We start from the raw sequence: 15746 nt of genomic DNA, 5'->3' as shown, positions 1-15746 counted from the left end.
TTATTTTTGTTGTCTGGTCATTTTATTCTTACATCACATTGGTCTCAGGCTCTGGTTTCTGTTTCTGTCTACTCTTAATTCATTTGCCAGGGTCTCCTGACTATTTGACATGACTTTTTTCTCCATGCTCATCATTCATCTTCCATCTCTGTGTATGCTTTTTCCTCCATGTTCAGCAAGCATCTCCCTTCTCTATCTCCTAAACTTCCTTTTCTAGTATTTCCCCTGTGCCCATCTCCCTGCCTCCATCATCTCACCATTCTATGATCCCCTCCTCCTGGGTACAGTGTTACTCCTCTATATCCCTATGCCCCCCTGTCCAGCATCTTCCTTCTGCGTTCTTATTCTCCCCCATGTCTAGCCATCTTCTCTGCATCCATACACCCTCCAATGTCTAGCATTATCCCTCTGTGTCCATATACCATCCCCATGCAGATGCAACCTTCCCCTTTTTGTTCCTGTTCCTATGCTCCCATCCATGTCAACCATCTTCCCTCTTTTTGTATATCTCCCTGTGTCCAGCTTCTCTCTTCTCTTACTCCCTTACACCAATGTGTCTCTCACACTCTTTCCTCCGATATGTTCAATATTTCACTCACTCTTCCTTTATCCCCTTGGTTCAGCTTTTCTCTTTCCTTTTCCTTCTCTCTCTTCTTCCCTGCAAGTCTACTACTAAATTCTAACACACAATAGACAGTCCCTGCTCAGAAGAGCTTACAATCTAATTTAGACAGGACAAAAAGAGAGGGCAAAAAACTGGGTCTTAAACTGCCTATACACAAATGCTAGGAGCCTGAGGGCCAAAATGGGAGAACTAGAAATCACTGCCAGCAAAAAGGACCTAGACATAATTGGAGTCACAGAAACGTGGTGGACTGAGGACAATCAATGGGATGTGGCCATACCAGGGTACAAACTATACAGGAGAGACAGGACACATAAAAAGGGTGGAGGAATGGCGCTGTACATAAAAGACTCCATACCCTCAGCCAGGATGGAAATAACAGTACGGGCGGATGGCTTGGAATCACTATGGGTTAAGCTACAGGGAGGAACTGGGGCAGACATTAAATTGGGTCTGTACTACCGCCCACCTGGACAACCGGAAGAAATCGACCAGGACCTGGAGGCTGAACTGAGGCAGGTATGCAGAAGCGGAAATGTGGTGGTGATGGGGGATTTCAACTATCCTGGGAAAGACTGGAGTATTGGACACTCAAACTGCGCAAGGGAGACCAAATTCCTAGAGGTCACAAGGGACTGTTTCATGGAGCAACTGGTCACGGAAACAACACGGGGCGATGCCACTCTTGACCTAATCTTCAACGGACTAGGGGGGCCAGCAAAGGAGGTGGCGGTATTAGCCCCGCTAGGTAACAGCGATCACAACACGATCCAGTGCAGGCTTGAAATTGGATCATCAAAGGGGAAAAGAACCACAACGACGGCACTCAACTTCAGAAAAGGAAATTATGATGCCATGAGGGAAATGGTGGGAAAGAAACTCAAAGGCAACATAGGGAAGATGGAATCCGTAGAAAAGGCCTGGACCTTACTCAAGGGGACTGTGCACGAAGCGCAAAACCTGTGCATCCCCAAGTTCAGGAAAGGGTGCAAAAAAAATAGAACAAAAAACCCAGTGTGGATAACAAATGCAGTGAAGAAGGCGATAAGCGACAAGAAAGCATCGTTCAGAAAATGGAAAAAAGACCAAACAGAGGACAAAAAAGAGGTGGAATAGCCCTATACATAAAAGAAAGCATACAATCCGCAAGAATGGACACAGCAGAGACGACCAACAAGCTGGAATCGCTATGGGTTAAAATACCGGGAAGGAAAGGGCCTGAAATAAAGATGGGCCTATATTATCGTCCACCCGGGCAAACCAGAGATATCGATGAGGAAATGGAAGCCGAAATGAAACGAGAATGCAAAAGCGGCAACACTGTTATTATGGGAGACTTCAACTACCCCGGGATAGACTGGGGTCTTGGAAGCTCGAAATGCGCTAGGGAGACCGAATTCCTGGAAACTACACAAGATTGCTTCATGGAGCAGCTTGTTAGAGAACCGACGAGAGGAAATACCACTCTGGATCTAATCCTAAATGGGTTAAGGGGACCTGCAAAGGAAGTAGAGGTAGTGGGATCGTTGGGAAACAGTGATCATAACATGATCAAGTTCAAGGTTGAGGTAGGAATACCGAAAGGAAAGAGAACCATAGCGATAACTTTTAACTTTAGGAAAGGAAACTACGAAGCAATGAGGGAAATGGTAAGGAAGAAACTTAAGAACTCTTCCAAAAAATGGCAAACGGTAAATCATGCCTGGTCCTTCTTCAAAGACCTGGTGAACGAGGCACAAAATCTGTATATCCCCAAATTCAGGAAGGGGTGCAAAAAAAAATCGAACAAAAGACCCGGCGTGGATAACCAAAATAGTTAAGGAAGCGATAGGCAATAAGAAAAATTCAGGAGACCAGGATCCAAGATGGCCGCGAGTGGTTGAATTTTGGAGCGTCTCCTGAGCGTTCGGTAGATTTATAATTTACCTTTTCTGGATATTCAGCTTGCTCTGAAGGTTTCCTCATGCCTAAGAGGAGAGGGAGAAGTGCCGCCGGAGCCTCGCGGCGTTCTGTAATTCCTCCTCCACTCACTATTGAGCGCCTCTTGACGCGGCTTCAGAGGGAGCCGGCAACTTCGGGGAATCGCCCGCAGGACTTGGCGGTACGGGGTGACGCCGCCAGAATCCAGGGGCTAGAGGTCACGCTGAGCCCGGAAGAAAGAGATACTCCCCCCCAACCGCAGCATACTAGCTCACCGCAGGCACAAGTCACGTCCACAGAGGCAGTGCCGGTAGCCCAGGAGGCTGGTTCATCTTCGAGCGATGTATTGAATCTATCAAAAGACTTTTTAAGTCTGGAGAGAGATACTGCGGCTGGAACATCAAAGGAAAGGGAGATACAACAAGACTCGATTCCTACAAGCATGGCAGGTGAGACTTCCTTCTTTTTGGTTGAAAAACCCACTGAAATTACAATGGAGTCTCTCTGGGACTTAGTAGTCAAACTGGGAAATTCATTGAATCCACAACTTAAAGCACTAGAAATGAAAGTTGATAAGCAGGAACAAGAATTGACTCAAATGCAATCAGAATTGACTATAGTCAAAGCTACCTCAGATAAAAATAAAAATGAGATAGTAGGGGTCAAACAAGTACAAGAAACTATGATTAGAGATAGTACAAATATCAGGATGAAACTGGAAATGATTGAAAATGGCCAACGAGCCAATAATTTGTGGTTCCTAAACTTTCCCAGGATATCGTCTATGTCTCCTAGGGAAATGTTAAAAAAATACTTCTTGGAGATTTTCTCAGTTTCAGAAGAATTAATTCCACCATTTACACAAGTATTTTACCTGCCTGATAGAAAATTGGATCAGCAATTGATCAACGAGGGACAACAGGAATCAAAATTGGACATTACTACATTATTGGAAAGTTCAATGAAAGAATTAGTTAAACCTGCGACATTACTGGTAACAGTTGTATTGATGCCAGACAAGAACTGGATTATGAAAATGTTCTTTAAAAATAGAACTAAAGAGTTCCTGGGTCAGAAAGTACAAATTTTTTCTGATGTTACCAAAGAGACTCAAAAACGAAGAAAGCAGTTTTTGTTATTAAAATCTGGTGTAATTTCAGTGGGAGGGAAATTTTTCCTTAGATTTCCTTGTAAATGTATTGTTCATTATGGTTCTGATAAATATGTTTTCTTCGATCCGACACACCTAACCAAATTTGTGGCATTGAAACGTCTTGAGAAAGGTGAAAAAATAGAAGTAACAACAGAAATACATGATTAGCTCCCCGTGATTTCATCCATTTAGATTTTCTTAAGTATAAGATTAATCTTATGATCTTTTTGTTTTAATCCACCCTATTGAAGTCTAGGATCCAATTATTGTGGACTAGAGATTGTCTTTATAAGAAGAAGATGTTATGATATTTAATATCTTCTATATTGTATTGTAATTTGTTTTCTTTTTCTTTATTTGTATTCAAAACAATCTTACTGTACAAGATGTTTATGCTTGGGAATAATGTATAAAATTATAAATAAATAATAACAAAAAAAAAAAAAAAAATTCAAGAAATGGAAAAAAGACAAAACTGAGGGGAACTGGAAAGAGCACAGGAAGTATCAAAAAGAATGTCACCGTGCGGTTCGGAAAGCCAAAAGAGAGTATGAGGAGAGGCTAGCCAGGGAAGCTAGAAATTTCAAACCATTCTTTAGATATGTTAAAGGTAAGCAGCCGGCTAGAGAGGAGGTGGGACCGCTGGACGACGGAGACAGGAAGGGAGTGGTGAAGGAGGAGAAGGTAGTGGCAGAAAGGCTTAACATGTTCTTCTCGTCTGTATTTACCGTATTTTCACGCAAATAACACGCACCCGTATAAAACGCGCACACGAATATAGCGCGCAGAAATCACGATGATTTGCACAAAAACTTTGATATACCGCGCTCACGGGAATACCGCGCATGCTGCCCGACGCTCCTTTCGCCCGCCCTGACTTTCCGTGCGCTGTCCCGACTCTCCGTTCACCCCCCCTGACTTCCGTGCACTGTCCCCCCTTGAAGGTCTGTCCCCATCCTGAAAGCCTGATGCCCCCCCCCGACGTCCGATACATCCCCCCCCCCCCCCCCCGAAGGACCGCCGACTCCCCAACAATATCGGGCCAGGAGGGAGCCCAAATCCTCCTGGCCACGGCGACCCCCTAACCCCACCCCGCACTACATTACGGGCAGGAGGGATCCCAGGCCCTCCTGCCCTCGACGCAAACCCCCCTCCCCCCCAAGAACCTCCGACCGCCCCCCAGCCGACCCGCGATCCCCCTGGCGACCCCCACGACCCCCCCACCCCCCTTCCCCGTACCTTTGGTAGTTGGGCCAGAAGGGAGCCCAAACCCTCCTGGCCACGGCGACCCCCTAACCCCACCCCGCACTACATTACGGGCAGGAGGGATCCCAGGCCCTCCTGCCCTCGACGCAAACCCCCCTCCCCCCCAAGAACCTCCGACCGCCCCCCAGCCGACCCGCGATCCCTCTGGCGACCCCCACGACCCCCCCACCCCCCTTCCCCGTACCTTTAGTAGTTGGCCGGACAGACGGGAGCCAAACCCGCCTGTCCGGCAGGCAGCCAACGAAGGAATGAGGCCGGATTGGCCCATCCATCCTAAAGCTCCGCCTACTGGTGGGGCCTAAGGCGCGTGGGCCAATCAGAATAGGCCCTGGAGCCTTAGGTCCCACCTGGGGGCGCGGCCTGAGGCACATGGGCCCAACCCGACCATGTGCCTCAGGCCGCGCCCCCAGGTGGGACCTAAGGCTCCAGGGCCTATTCTGATTGGCCCACGCGCCTTAGGCCCCACCAGTAGGCGGAGCTTTAGGATGGATGGGCCAATCCGGCCTCATTCCTTCGTTGGCTGCCTGCCGGACAGGCGGGTTTGGCTCCCGTCTGTCCGGCCAACTACTAAAGGTACGGGGAAGGGGGGTGGGGGGGTCGTGGGGGTCGCCAGGGGGATCGCGGGTCGGCTGGGGGGCGGTCGGAGGTTCTTGGGGGGGAGGGGGGTTTGCGTCGAGGGCAGGAGGGCCTGGGATCCCTCCTGCCCGTAATGTAGTGCGGGGTGGGGTTAGGGGGTCGCCGTGGCCAGGAGGGTTTGGGCTCCCTTCTGGCCCAACTACCAAAGGTACGGGGAAGGGGGGTGGGGGGGTCGTGGGGGTCGCCAGGGGGATCGCGGGTCGGCTGGGGGGCGGTCGGAGGTTCTTGGGGGGGAGGGGGGTTTGCGTCGAGGGCAGGAGGGCCTGGGATCCCTCCTGCCCGTAATGTAGTGCGGGGTGGGGTTAGGGGGTCGCCGTGGCCAGGAGGGTTTGGGCTCCCTTCTGGCCCGATATTGTCGGGAAGTCGGCGGTCGTTCGGGGTGGGGGTGCGAGTGGTCCTGCCGGGGGGGGGGGGATGTATCGAACGTCGGGGAGTCGGCCGGGCAAGAGGGCTTGGGCTCCCTCTTGCTCCGATCGTGGATGCGGGTGTGGGTGGGAGCGCGTGCGAGCGGTCGTTCGGGGTGGGGGTGCGAGTGGTCCTGCCGGGGGGGGGGATGTGTCGGACGTCGGGGAGTCGGCCGGGCAAGAGGGCTTGGGCTCCCTCTTGCTCCGATCGTGGATGCGGGTGTGGGTGGGAGCGCGTGCGAGCGGTCGTTCGGGGTGGGGGTGCGAGTGGTCCTGCCGGGGGGGGGGGGGATGTATCGGACGTCGGGGAGTCGGCCGGTCAAGAGGGCTTGGGCTCCCTCTTGCTCCGATCGTGGATGCGGGTGCGGGTGGGAGCGCGTGCGAGCGGTCGTTCGGGGTGGGGGTGCGAGCGGTCCTGCTGGGGGGGTGAATCGGGCGTCGGGCGGGGTGGGAACTATGTTTTAAAACTTTGGTATACCGCGCTCACGCATATAACGCGCGAGGGGTATGCGCGGTAGGTAAAAACGCGTATAACACGCGCGTTATATGCGTGAAAATACGGTACAAACGAAAACATGTCCAACATACCAGAACCTGAGCAATTCTTCACGGAAGTCAAACAGAAAAATTAACATCCATGGAAGTGAGCCTTGAGGACGTCCGCAGGCAGATAGAAAGACTAAAAACTGACGAATCCCCGGGTCTGGACGGGATACATCCAAGGGTTCTGAAGGAATTAAAGGAGGAGATAGCAGAACTACTGCAGCAAATTTGCGACTTATCTCTGAAAACAGGCGTGATCCCAGAGGATTGGAAGATAGCCAACGTTACGCCCATCTTTAAAAAGGGATCAAGAGGGGACCCGGGAAATTACAGGCCGGTGAGCCTGACTTCGATTACGGGGAAAATGGTGGAAGCACTGATAAAAGAAAACATTGATGAACATTTTGAAAAAAATGAGCTTCTGTTAACCAGCCAACATGGTTTCTGCAAGGGAAGATCGTGCCTAACAAACTTATTGCACTTCTTCGAAGGGATTAACAGACGGATGGACAAAGGAGACCCCATAGACATCATATATCTAGATTTCCAAAAAGCCTTTGACAAGGTGCCCCATGAACGTCTACTCCGGAAACTGAAGAACCATGGGGTGGAAGGAGACGTACATAGATGGATCAGAAACTGGTTGGAGGGTAGAAAACAAAGGGTAGGAGTGAAGGGTCACTACTCCGACTGGAGGAGGGTCACGAATGGTGTCCCGCAGGGCTCGGTGTTCGGGCCAATGCTATTTAATATCTTTATAAATGATCTAGAAACAGGGACGAAGTGTGAGATAATAAAATTTGCGGACGACACCAAACTATTTAATGGAGCTCGGACTAAAGAGGACTGCAAAGAATTGCAGAGAGACTTGAATAAATGTTCATCGATGTTTTCTTTTTTCAGTGCTTCCGCCATTTTCCCCGGAACCGAGGTCAGACTCACCGGTCTGTAGTTTCCTGGGTCACCTCTTGATCCCTTTTTAAAGATGGGCATAACATTGGCTATCTTCCAGTCCTCCGGGATCATGCCTGTTTTCAGGGATAGATTGCAAATTTGCTGCAGTAGTTCCGCTATCTCCTCCTTTAAATCCTTCAGAACCCTTGGATGGATTCCGTCTGGACCCGGGGATTTGTCAGTTTTTTCTATCTGCCTGCGTACATCTTCAAGGCTCACTTCCATGGATGTTAATTTTTCTGCTTGATTTCCATTGAAGAATTGCTCAGGTTCCGGTATGTTGGATATGTCTTCGTTTGTAAATACAGACGAAAAGAACATGTTCTGTCTTTCTGCCACTTCTTTCTCCTCCTTCACCACTCCCTTCCTATCTCTGTCGTCCAGCGGTCCCACCTCCTCCCTAGCCAGTTGCTTCCCTTTAACATATCTAAAGAACGGTTTGAAATTTCGTGCTTCCCTTGCTTGCCTCTCTTCATACTCTCTTTTGGCTTTTCGAACCACTCGGTGACATTCTTTTTGATACTTCCTGTGCTCTTTCCAGTTCCCCTCAGTTTTGTCCTTTTTCCATTTTCTGAATGAATTTTTCTTATTGCCTATCGCTTCCTTCATTATTTTAGTTATCCACACCGGGTCTTTTGTTTGACTCTTTTTGCACCCCTTTCTGAATCTGGGGATATACAGATTTTGTGCCTCGCTCACCGTGTTCTTGAGAAAAGACCAGGCATGTTCTACCGTTTTCCTTTTTTTTTGGAAGTGTTCCTAAAGTTTCTTCCTTACCATTTCCCTCAGTGCTTCGTAGTTTCCTTTCCTGAAGTTGAAAGTTGTCGCTATGGTTCTCTTTCCTTTCAGTATTCCTACCTCAACCTTGAACTTGATCATGTTATGATCACTGTTTCCCAACGGTCCCACTACCTCTATTTCCTTTACAGGTCCCCTTAACCCATTTAGGATTAGATCCAGAGTGGCATTTCCTCTCGTTGGTTCTCTAACAAGCTGCTCCATGAAGCAATCTTATATAGCCTCCAGGAATTCTGTCTCCCTAGCGCATTTTGAGCTTCCAAAACTCCAGTCTATTCCGGGGTAGTTGAAGTCTCCCATAATAACCATGTTTTGCATTCTCGCTTTATCTCGGCTTCCATTTCTTCATCAATATCTCCAGTTTGCCCAGGTGGACGATAGTATAGGCCCATCTTTATTTCAGGCCCTTTCCTTCCCGGTATTTTAACCCATAGCGATTCCATTCTAATAAATAGATCAAAATAAAATAAACGTGAATAAAATTGGAAGATATGTTAAAAAAGCAAAGAATGTTAAGATACCAGGCTGTTGAATAGTTGTGTCTTTAGCAATTTTCTAAAGTCTAAATAAGAAGAAGCTTCTAACATCATTTTGCCGAGCCATGTATTCAATAAGGCACCGCAAGAAAGAAGGGACGGAGTCTGGAATTGGCATTGGAAGAGAAGGGTACAGATAAGAGGGGCTGCCCGATGAGCGGAGATCACGGGGGGGGGAGCATAGGGGGAGATAAGCGAGGAGAAATAATGGGGGGGGGGGGCGTCAGAACTAATGCACTTGTAAGTCAGCAAGAGAAGTTTAAATTGTATTCGGAAATGGATGGGGAGCCAATGAAGCTACTTGAGGAGAGGGGTAATGTGAGAATAGCACAGAATATGAATCACATAGCAGCTTTTTGAACGGATTGAAGAGGCGAGAGACAGGTGCGCGGGAGACCTGAGAGAAATATGTTGCAGTAGTCTAAGCACAAGGTGACGAGAGCATGGACAAGGGTTTTGGTGTGTGTTCATAGAGAAGAGGATGGATTTTTATAATATAGAGGAGGAAGCGACAAGATTTGGTGGTCTGTTGGATCTGAGCAGAGAGAGAGAGGAGTCAAAAAGTGTGGCGCAGTGATTAAAGCTACAGCCTCAGCACCTTGGGTTCGTGGGTTCAAACCCATGCTACACCTTGTGACCCTGGGCAAGTCACTTAATCCCCCCATTGCCCCAGGTACACTAGATAGATTGTGAGCCCACTGGGACAGACAGGGAAAAATGCTTGAGTACCTGAATAAATTAATGTAAACCGTTCTGAGCTGCCCTGGGAGAACAGTATAGAAAATTGAATAAATAAATAAATAGAATAAATAAATCACTCCAAGGTTACGAGCCGACAAGACAGGGAAGAAAGGGGGAAGGCGGGTTTAGGCAAAAAGATAAGGAGTTCAGTTTTAGCCGTATTCAGTTTGAGATGGCGGCAAAACATCCAGGCGGCAATGTCAGACAGGCAGGATAAAACTCTCGCAGAGATATCTGGCATGGAGAGATAGATCTGGTAGTCGTCAGCATAGAGGTGATTTTGAAAACCATGAGAGGAGATCAGCGTACCAAGAGAACCGGTATATAGGGAAAAGAGAAGAGGGCCCAGGACAGAGCCTTGGGGTATGCCAATAGACAGCGGGATGGTGGCGGAGGGGGATCCACTGTAACATAAGCTGAAGGTACGACGAGAGAGATAGGAAGAAAACCAGAAGAGAGCAGAACCCCGGAATCCCAGCAAGGACAACATGTCGAAAAGGAGGCGGTGATCAACAGTGTTGAAGGCAGCAGACAGATCGAGATAGAGTAGAGTCCATTGGATTTGGCCAGGAACAAGTCGTTAGAGACTTTAGCAAGGGCAGTTTCCGTAGGCTGGAGAGGGCGAAAACCCGATTGAAGTGTGTCAAGAATATTATGAGAAGAAAGGCAGTCCAGGCAACTGCGGTGAACAGCACTTTCGAGTAGTTTGGATAGGAAGGGGAGGAGGGAGATAGGGCAGTAGTTGGAGGGGGACATAGGGTCTAGCAAGGGCTTTTTAAGGAGGGGCATAACTACAGCATGTTTGAAAGACATCAGGAACCATAGCAGTGGGAGCGATGGATCCGAGTAGGCAGGTAGGAATCGGATGAAAGGAACAGGTGGTGGGTTTGGAGGAGGAGGAAAGGTGAGCAGTTTCCTCTTCCATAACCTTCTAGTGTTAAGACAACTATATATGCTCAAAATAATCCCTTTGGGCACCCGCCGCATCCCCTGACTCTCAAAAGAGATTTTGATGTTAAGTATAGATCCACCTGTGTGACAAATCCACAGGAGGTCAGTTTTACCTGGGTTCTGGCAAAGTTTGTGGAATTGCTGTTAAAATGGGTAAAGTAAGTGCTGTCTGAATAAGCATTTATAAACTGTCAAGTTTTTCTGCCTCCTGAGTATCAATGGTAACTTATTCCATTCAGCTGGACCAGCAACGGGGTAGATTCTCTTCCTTGTACACTCCAGTTGAAGTTGCCAAAAAGAAGGTACCACTGGTGTGCATGCATCCTCTGAACTCAGCTTATAGCTTGAAATAGATAGTAACAAAAAAGTGAGAGTATTGATCACCCCACAAATCAGCACCCAACGTGGTGATGAGCCATTGCCAATCTGATAGATAGGATCTGATCCAGGCAAGTACTTTGTCACTGTGTATGCATTCAATGCCAGGTTGATTCCAATTTGCATATGAATGAATCTGCCTGGGTATAAAAAAGCCCTTCCCTGTGCTTGAGCTGTGAGAATCGCTGTCATGTCAAATGTGTGCTCACTTCCGTGCTCTCTTGCTCTCTCTTTCTACTGTTTACTGCAATGACAGATCCTCTCTCTGTAACTAATTTGTTTCTGCTCCATTGTCTTCTGCTGACCGAGATCTTTCTCGGTCTGTTGTGTGCTGCTGCTTTGTTTCTCTGTCTCCTTTGCAGCCTGGTTACAGTGTAGTTGAATCTCAATTGTTCTCCCTGCCAGGTTCTTCTCTGTTGCCCTATGAAATCTTCTGAGCTGCTGGAATGTACTGATTCTATGCATTCACTTCGCATCAGTGTTGGTGGTCTTCCTGTTCTAGCATCCATGACTAAGTCTGCTGATCCCCGTTTTCACCCCCGCTGGAAGGCGATTCTTATGTCCCTCATGTGCATTGCTCTGGTGCTCTTCCTTTACTGTTTCCACCGATCTTCTGTAGCAAGAGTCACACAACCAAATGGTCAGACCTTGAAGCTCAGTAGACACTCGGGGGAGCGATACAATGACACGTATCCGCTCTCCCCTGTGCAGAAAACCACTGAAGGAGTGCGGTTTCGAATTGGGATCATTGCAGACCTAGATACAGACTCCAGGAGCACCAAGAAGAGTACTTGGTTCAGTTACTTGAAGATGGGCTATATGATGTTGTCAAATAGTTGGGACCGAGTGACTGTGGAGTGGGACAAAGATGACATTGTACTGGAGTCTCACTTGGCTGAGAAGGACAGAGGAATGGAGCTTTCAGAGCTGGCAGTCTTCAATGGCAAGCTCTACTCTGTGGATGACAGGACGGGAGTGGTATATCAGATACAGGAGAACAGAGTCATCCCCTGGGTAATTCTGACCGATGGAGACGGCACAGTGAGTAAAGGTGAGTGTTCCGTCCGGATCCAAATGGAAACCATTAGCTAGAAAGGGAATGGACTATAGTTGTATGGATCAGCCTGCAACTCCAAGCCAAAGGAGGAGCAAGGGAGGGATAAGTCTGGTAGGATTTTAATTCTTGATTTAATTCATAAGCTTTTTGACTTTTGGGGTTAATTTTGAGCACTAAAGAACAAGTTCTGAAGATAGAAAAGTGAGGAAACTGGAAACTCCAAACAAAGCAAATCCTCACTCAGCAGGAAAAGATGCAAAAAAGAAGAGTAAACCAACTTGTACTTTCTTCTTATGTCTTTATTGAAATTTCTTCATATATTCAATTATTCTTGCTCCAAGCTATACTGCCCGACGGGACCCGTTTCGCCAACAATGGCTTTTCAAGGGTTCCAGCAGGGAGCACTATACAATATAAAATAAACATATTATAGTATAAAATATATACAGAATAAATTGTTATAACATGATTTCCTGAAAAGTACTGTATTTTAACTTATATAATTATTAAAAGACCATAATTAATCTCTAAATCTATGTGTAATTACATACTAAATTTATCAATTATTGAATTGTTATTTATCAAATTCATCCTGACTCAAAAAATACCTCAGATATTAATACCTTTGAGAGTAATTGTATACTATAGAAAATATAATAAATGATATAAAATAATCACTTCATAATTACATATTGAATGATATATAAATATCCAATAGATACCAATCCAGTAAAAATAGATAATCAACCAGATAATAATTGTAAAAATTATTATGAAGAATTTTAAAAGAGTATTTATAATATATTTTCAATATATATAAATTTATTATACAGTATAAGTGGGTTTATGATTATTATTTGTTCAATGCTGAAGTTTATAGCCAATTCCTCAATTTTTATTACTTTTTAGACTGGTTGATTATCTATTTTTACTGGATTGGTATCTATTGGATATTTATATATCATTCAATATGTAATTATGAAGTGATTATTTTATATCATTTATTATATTTTCTATAGTATACAATTACTCTCAAAGGTATTAATATCTGAGGTATTTTTTGAGTCAGGATGAATTTGATAAATAACAATTCAATAATTTAATAATTGATAAATTTAGTATGTAATTACACATAGATTTAGAGATTAATTATGGTCTTTTAATAATTATATAAGTTAAAATACAGTACTTTTCAGGAAATCATGTTATAACAATTTATTCTGTATATATTTTATACTATAATATGTTTATTTTATATTGTATAGTGCTCCCTGCTGGAACCCTTGAAAAAGCCATTGTTGGCGAAACGGGTCCCGTCGGGTGTTAATTTTGAGCACCCAGTATTATGTATAACAAGAAAGGAGAGATTTAGGTTCATGGATCTAAGTAATGAAGGAAGACTGTTATTGTCCTTGAATGGGGAAGGGGGCATTGTAATTTTCTCAGTGACTACATGTAAATGGGAGAGGCAGTAATTTCTATTCAAGAAGGCGTGAATGTCCTTTTCTTCCTGCAGGTTTTAAAGCTGAGTGGCTGGCTGTGAAAGATGAGCAGCTGTACGTGGGGGGATTGGGCAAGGAGTGGACCAGCACAACTGGAGAAGTGCTGAATGACAACCCCCAGTGGGTAAAAGTGATCGGTCCGAAAGGCGACGTGTACCACGAGAACTGGGTATCCAATTATAATGCGTTAAGATCTGCCGCATCAATTAACCCCCCAGGTAAACTGCACATGGGTAGGGGGCTTTTAATTGCACTACTTTGTCATGAAACACTTTGAAGGAGAGAGACTGTGCGTTGGGCATTTGCCCAAATGTAAACAGTTTGGGGATTTAGTGCTGTGAGCAGGTAGAAGATTTAATGAGAGGATCAAATCTGATAAAGCCAAAAATGATTGAAATGGTTTCATCTCTGTTTCAGTCAGGGTCATGTTTACAAATGAGTTTGGAAGTTGAGCTGTGTGCTAGGATGGGTTGGAGATGTTAGTCTTGCATTGTGCCAAAGAGAGGGTGCTTCTGGGTTCATAAGGTGGGGGGAAGGGGGCTTCTTGAAAAAGATCACCTTTTTGGGGAGTGAACTAGGCAGCTCACCCCTTCTCATTTGCCCCCCTCAGACTCTCTTGTGTGGGATTTCACTCTCACTTCATGTCATTAATCACAGCAACATGGAATCAAACACTTAGGGCGGTGAATTAGAAGGGAATGAGTGCAGCTGTCTTTCTAATCTCCTCAAAAACAGATTTTCTCTTGTCCTGCTGCTCCTCTCTCTTGTGAGGAGTGGGGGGAGTGCATTCTTGAATAGCAGTATATACATGGCAGGAAGATAGTGAACTCTGTTAAGACTGGCGTCTACGCTCTTTTCCAGGTTACCTGATCCATGAGTCTGCAGCCTGGAATGATAACCTCCAAGGATGGTTCTTCATGCCTCGCCGTGCCAGCCGCCAGCGCTACAATGAGAAGGATGATGAGCAGAGAGGGACAAACCTCCTCCTTCAAAGCACTCACGATTTCACAGACATATCTGTCAGCTACATTGGTGATGTGAACCCCACCCATGGCTTCTCTTCCTTCAAGTTCATCCCCTACACGGACGATCAGATTATTGTGGCACTGAAATCAGAGGAGGACAATGGGAAAGTGGCCACATACATCATGGCCTTTACACTGGATGGACGTTTTCTGCTACCAGAAACTAAGATTGGCAGTAGAAAGTATGAAGGAATAGAATTTATTTAAAATGGACAAAACAAAATCTTATTTCAAGCAGAATGAATGTAAAAGCAGAAAGGTGCCACGTTGGCAGGATTTCTGAAATAAACAGGTTTTATTTTCTTTCACTTTGTGTTTTGGCCACTGACTAGGCTTTAATGTGTGCTTGGTATAGGCTGCTGGGGTTGGGATGCAGAGGGTGTGATTGCTGCTAATTCTAGCCCAGGCCACTACCATTAATTACCTCATCCAGCACCTCCTGACCTTCTGCCATCATTCAGACTGTCACTGCTTCTCTCTGTCATTCCTCTTCTGTCCTCATGGCCAAAAGCGGCATCGCTCCTCCCCCTCTGGGAACTGTGGCTATTGTTTTTCCTTCCTCATTCAAGTTCCCTACTGAGATGCACAGGGCCAGTGATAGGGTAAGCTGCCTCAGGCATCAAGTGGAGAGGCAAGCTAAAAAACTAAAGTTTCTAAGTTTATTGAAAGATTTATGTGTGTTTAAGCGGCTTAATGGTTTAAAAAGGATAAAAGGAGAGAAAAGTAGATAAACTAGACTCATAACAAAGAGGAAGGGGGGGAGGGAGTGGGGAAGCTACAATATCAATAAGAGAAAAAAGAGGGAAGGAAACACAGGTAATTATGTAGCCCAGTTGCACTGCCCATGGATGCACAAGTTGGTCATAAGCGTCAGTAAAAAGATAGGTCTTGAGGCCAGATTTAAATTATGTTAAGGAAGGAAGATGCAGCAGTTTCCAAAGCTCAGGCCCTTGGGTAGAAAAGATGGAGCACTGGGTGATTGCATGGAAAGAGGAAATGAAGTTGATTTTGATGTGAACACCATAGAGCTCTGGAGGGGCACTAATGGATTAGAAATTAGGAGAGGAAAGAGAGCTCTCCCAAGGACAAGAAGCAGTGACTCGCGGTCGATTGGCAGCCAGTGGACGTCTTTCAGTACAGTTGAGACACGATCATATTTCCTGTGCCCAGTAGATTATTTGTAAGCATCTGAGATCTCTCGTTCTGAGTCCCTTATGAAGTACATTGCAGTAATCAAGCTGACTAATGGCCAGAGAG

General features: G+C 46.0%; 1 protein-coding gene across 3 annotated transcripts in view; it reads left to right on the top strand.

The window, feature by feature from the left end:
• The window catches only part of CANT1 (calcium activated nucleotidase 1), a 62688-nt gene extending 47891 nt beyond the window's left edge, over nucleotides 1-14797 (top strand). For all 3 annotated transcript variants that reach the window (XM_033962464.1, XM_033962463.1, XM_033962465.1), the window contains exons 3-5: nucleotides 11311-11956; nucleotides 13479-13682; nucleotides 14326-14797. In XM_033962464.1, the coding sequence (XP_033818355.1) occupies nucleotides 11329-11956; nucleotides 13479-13682; nucleotides 14326-14696 (1203 nt within the window). In that variant the 5' untranslated portion in view covers nucleotides 11311-11328 and the 3' untranslated portion in view covers nucleotides 14697-14797. The remainder of the gene's footprint in view (nucleotides 1-11310; nucleotides 11957-13478; nucleotides 13683-14325) is intronic.
• The last annotated feature ends 949 nt before the right edge of the window (nucleotides 14798-15746 follow it).

This window comes from Geotrypetes seraphini, chromosome 10, assembly GCF_902459505.1.
Source record: "Geotrypetes seraphini chromosome 10, aGeoSer1.1, whole genome shotgun sequence".
In the NCBI taxonomy this organism is placed as follows: Eukaryota; Metazoa; Chordata; class Amphibia; order Gymnophiona; family Dermophiidae; genus Geotrypetes; species Geotrypetes seraphini.
Note: the sequence above shows the minus strand (reverse complement) of the source record. Positions and strands in the feature narration are given on the sequence as shown.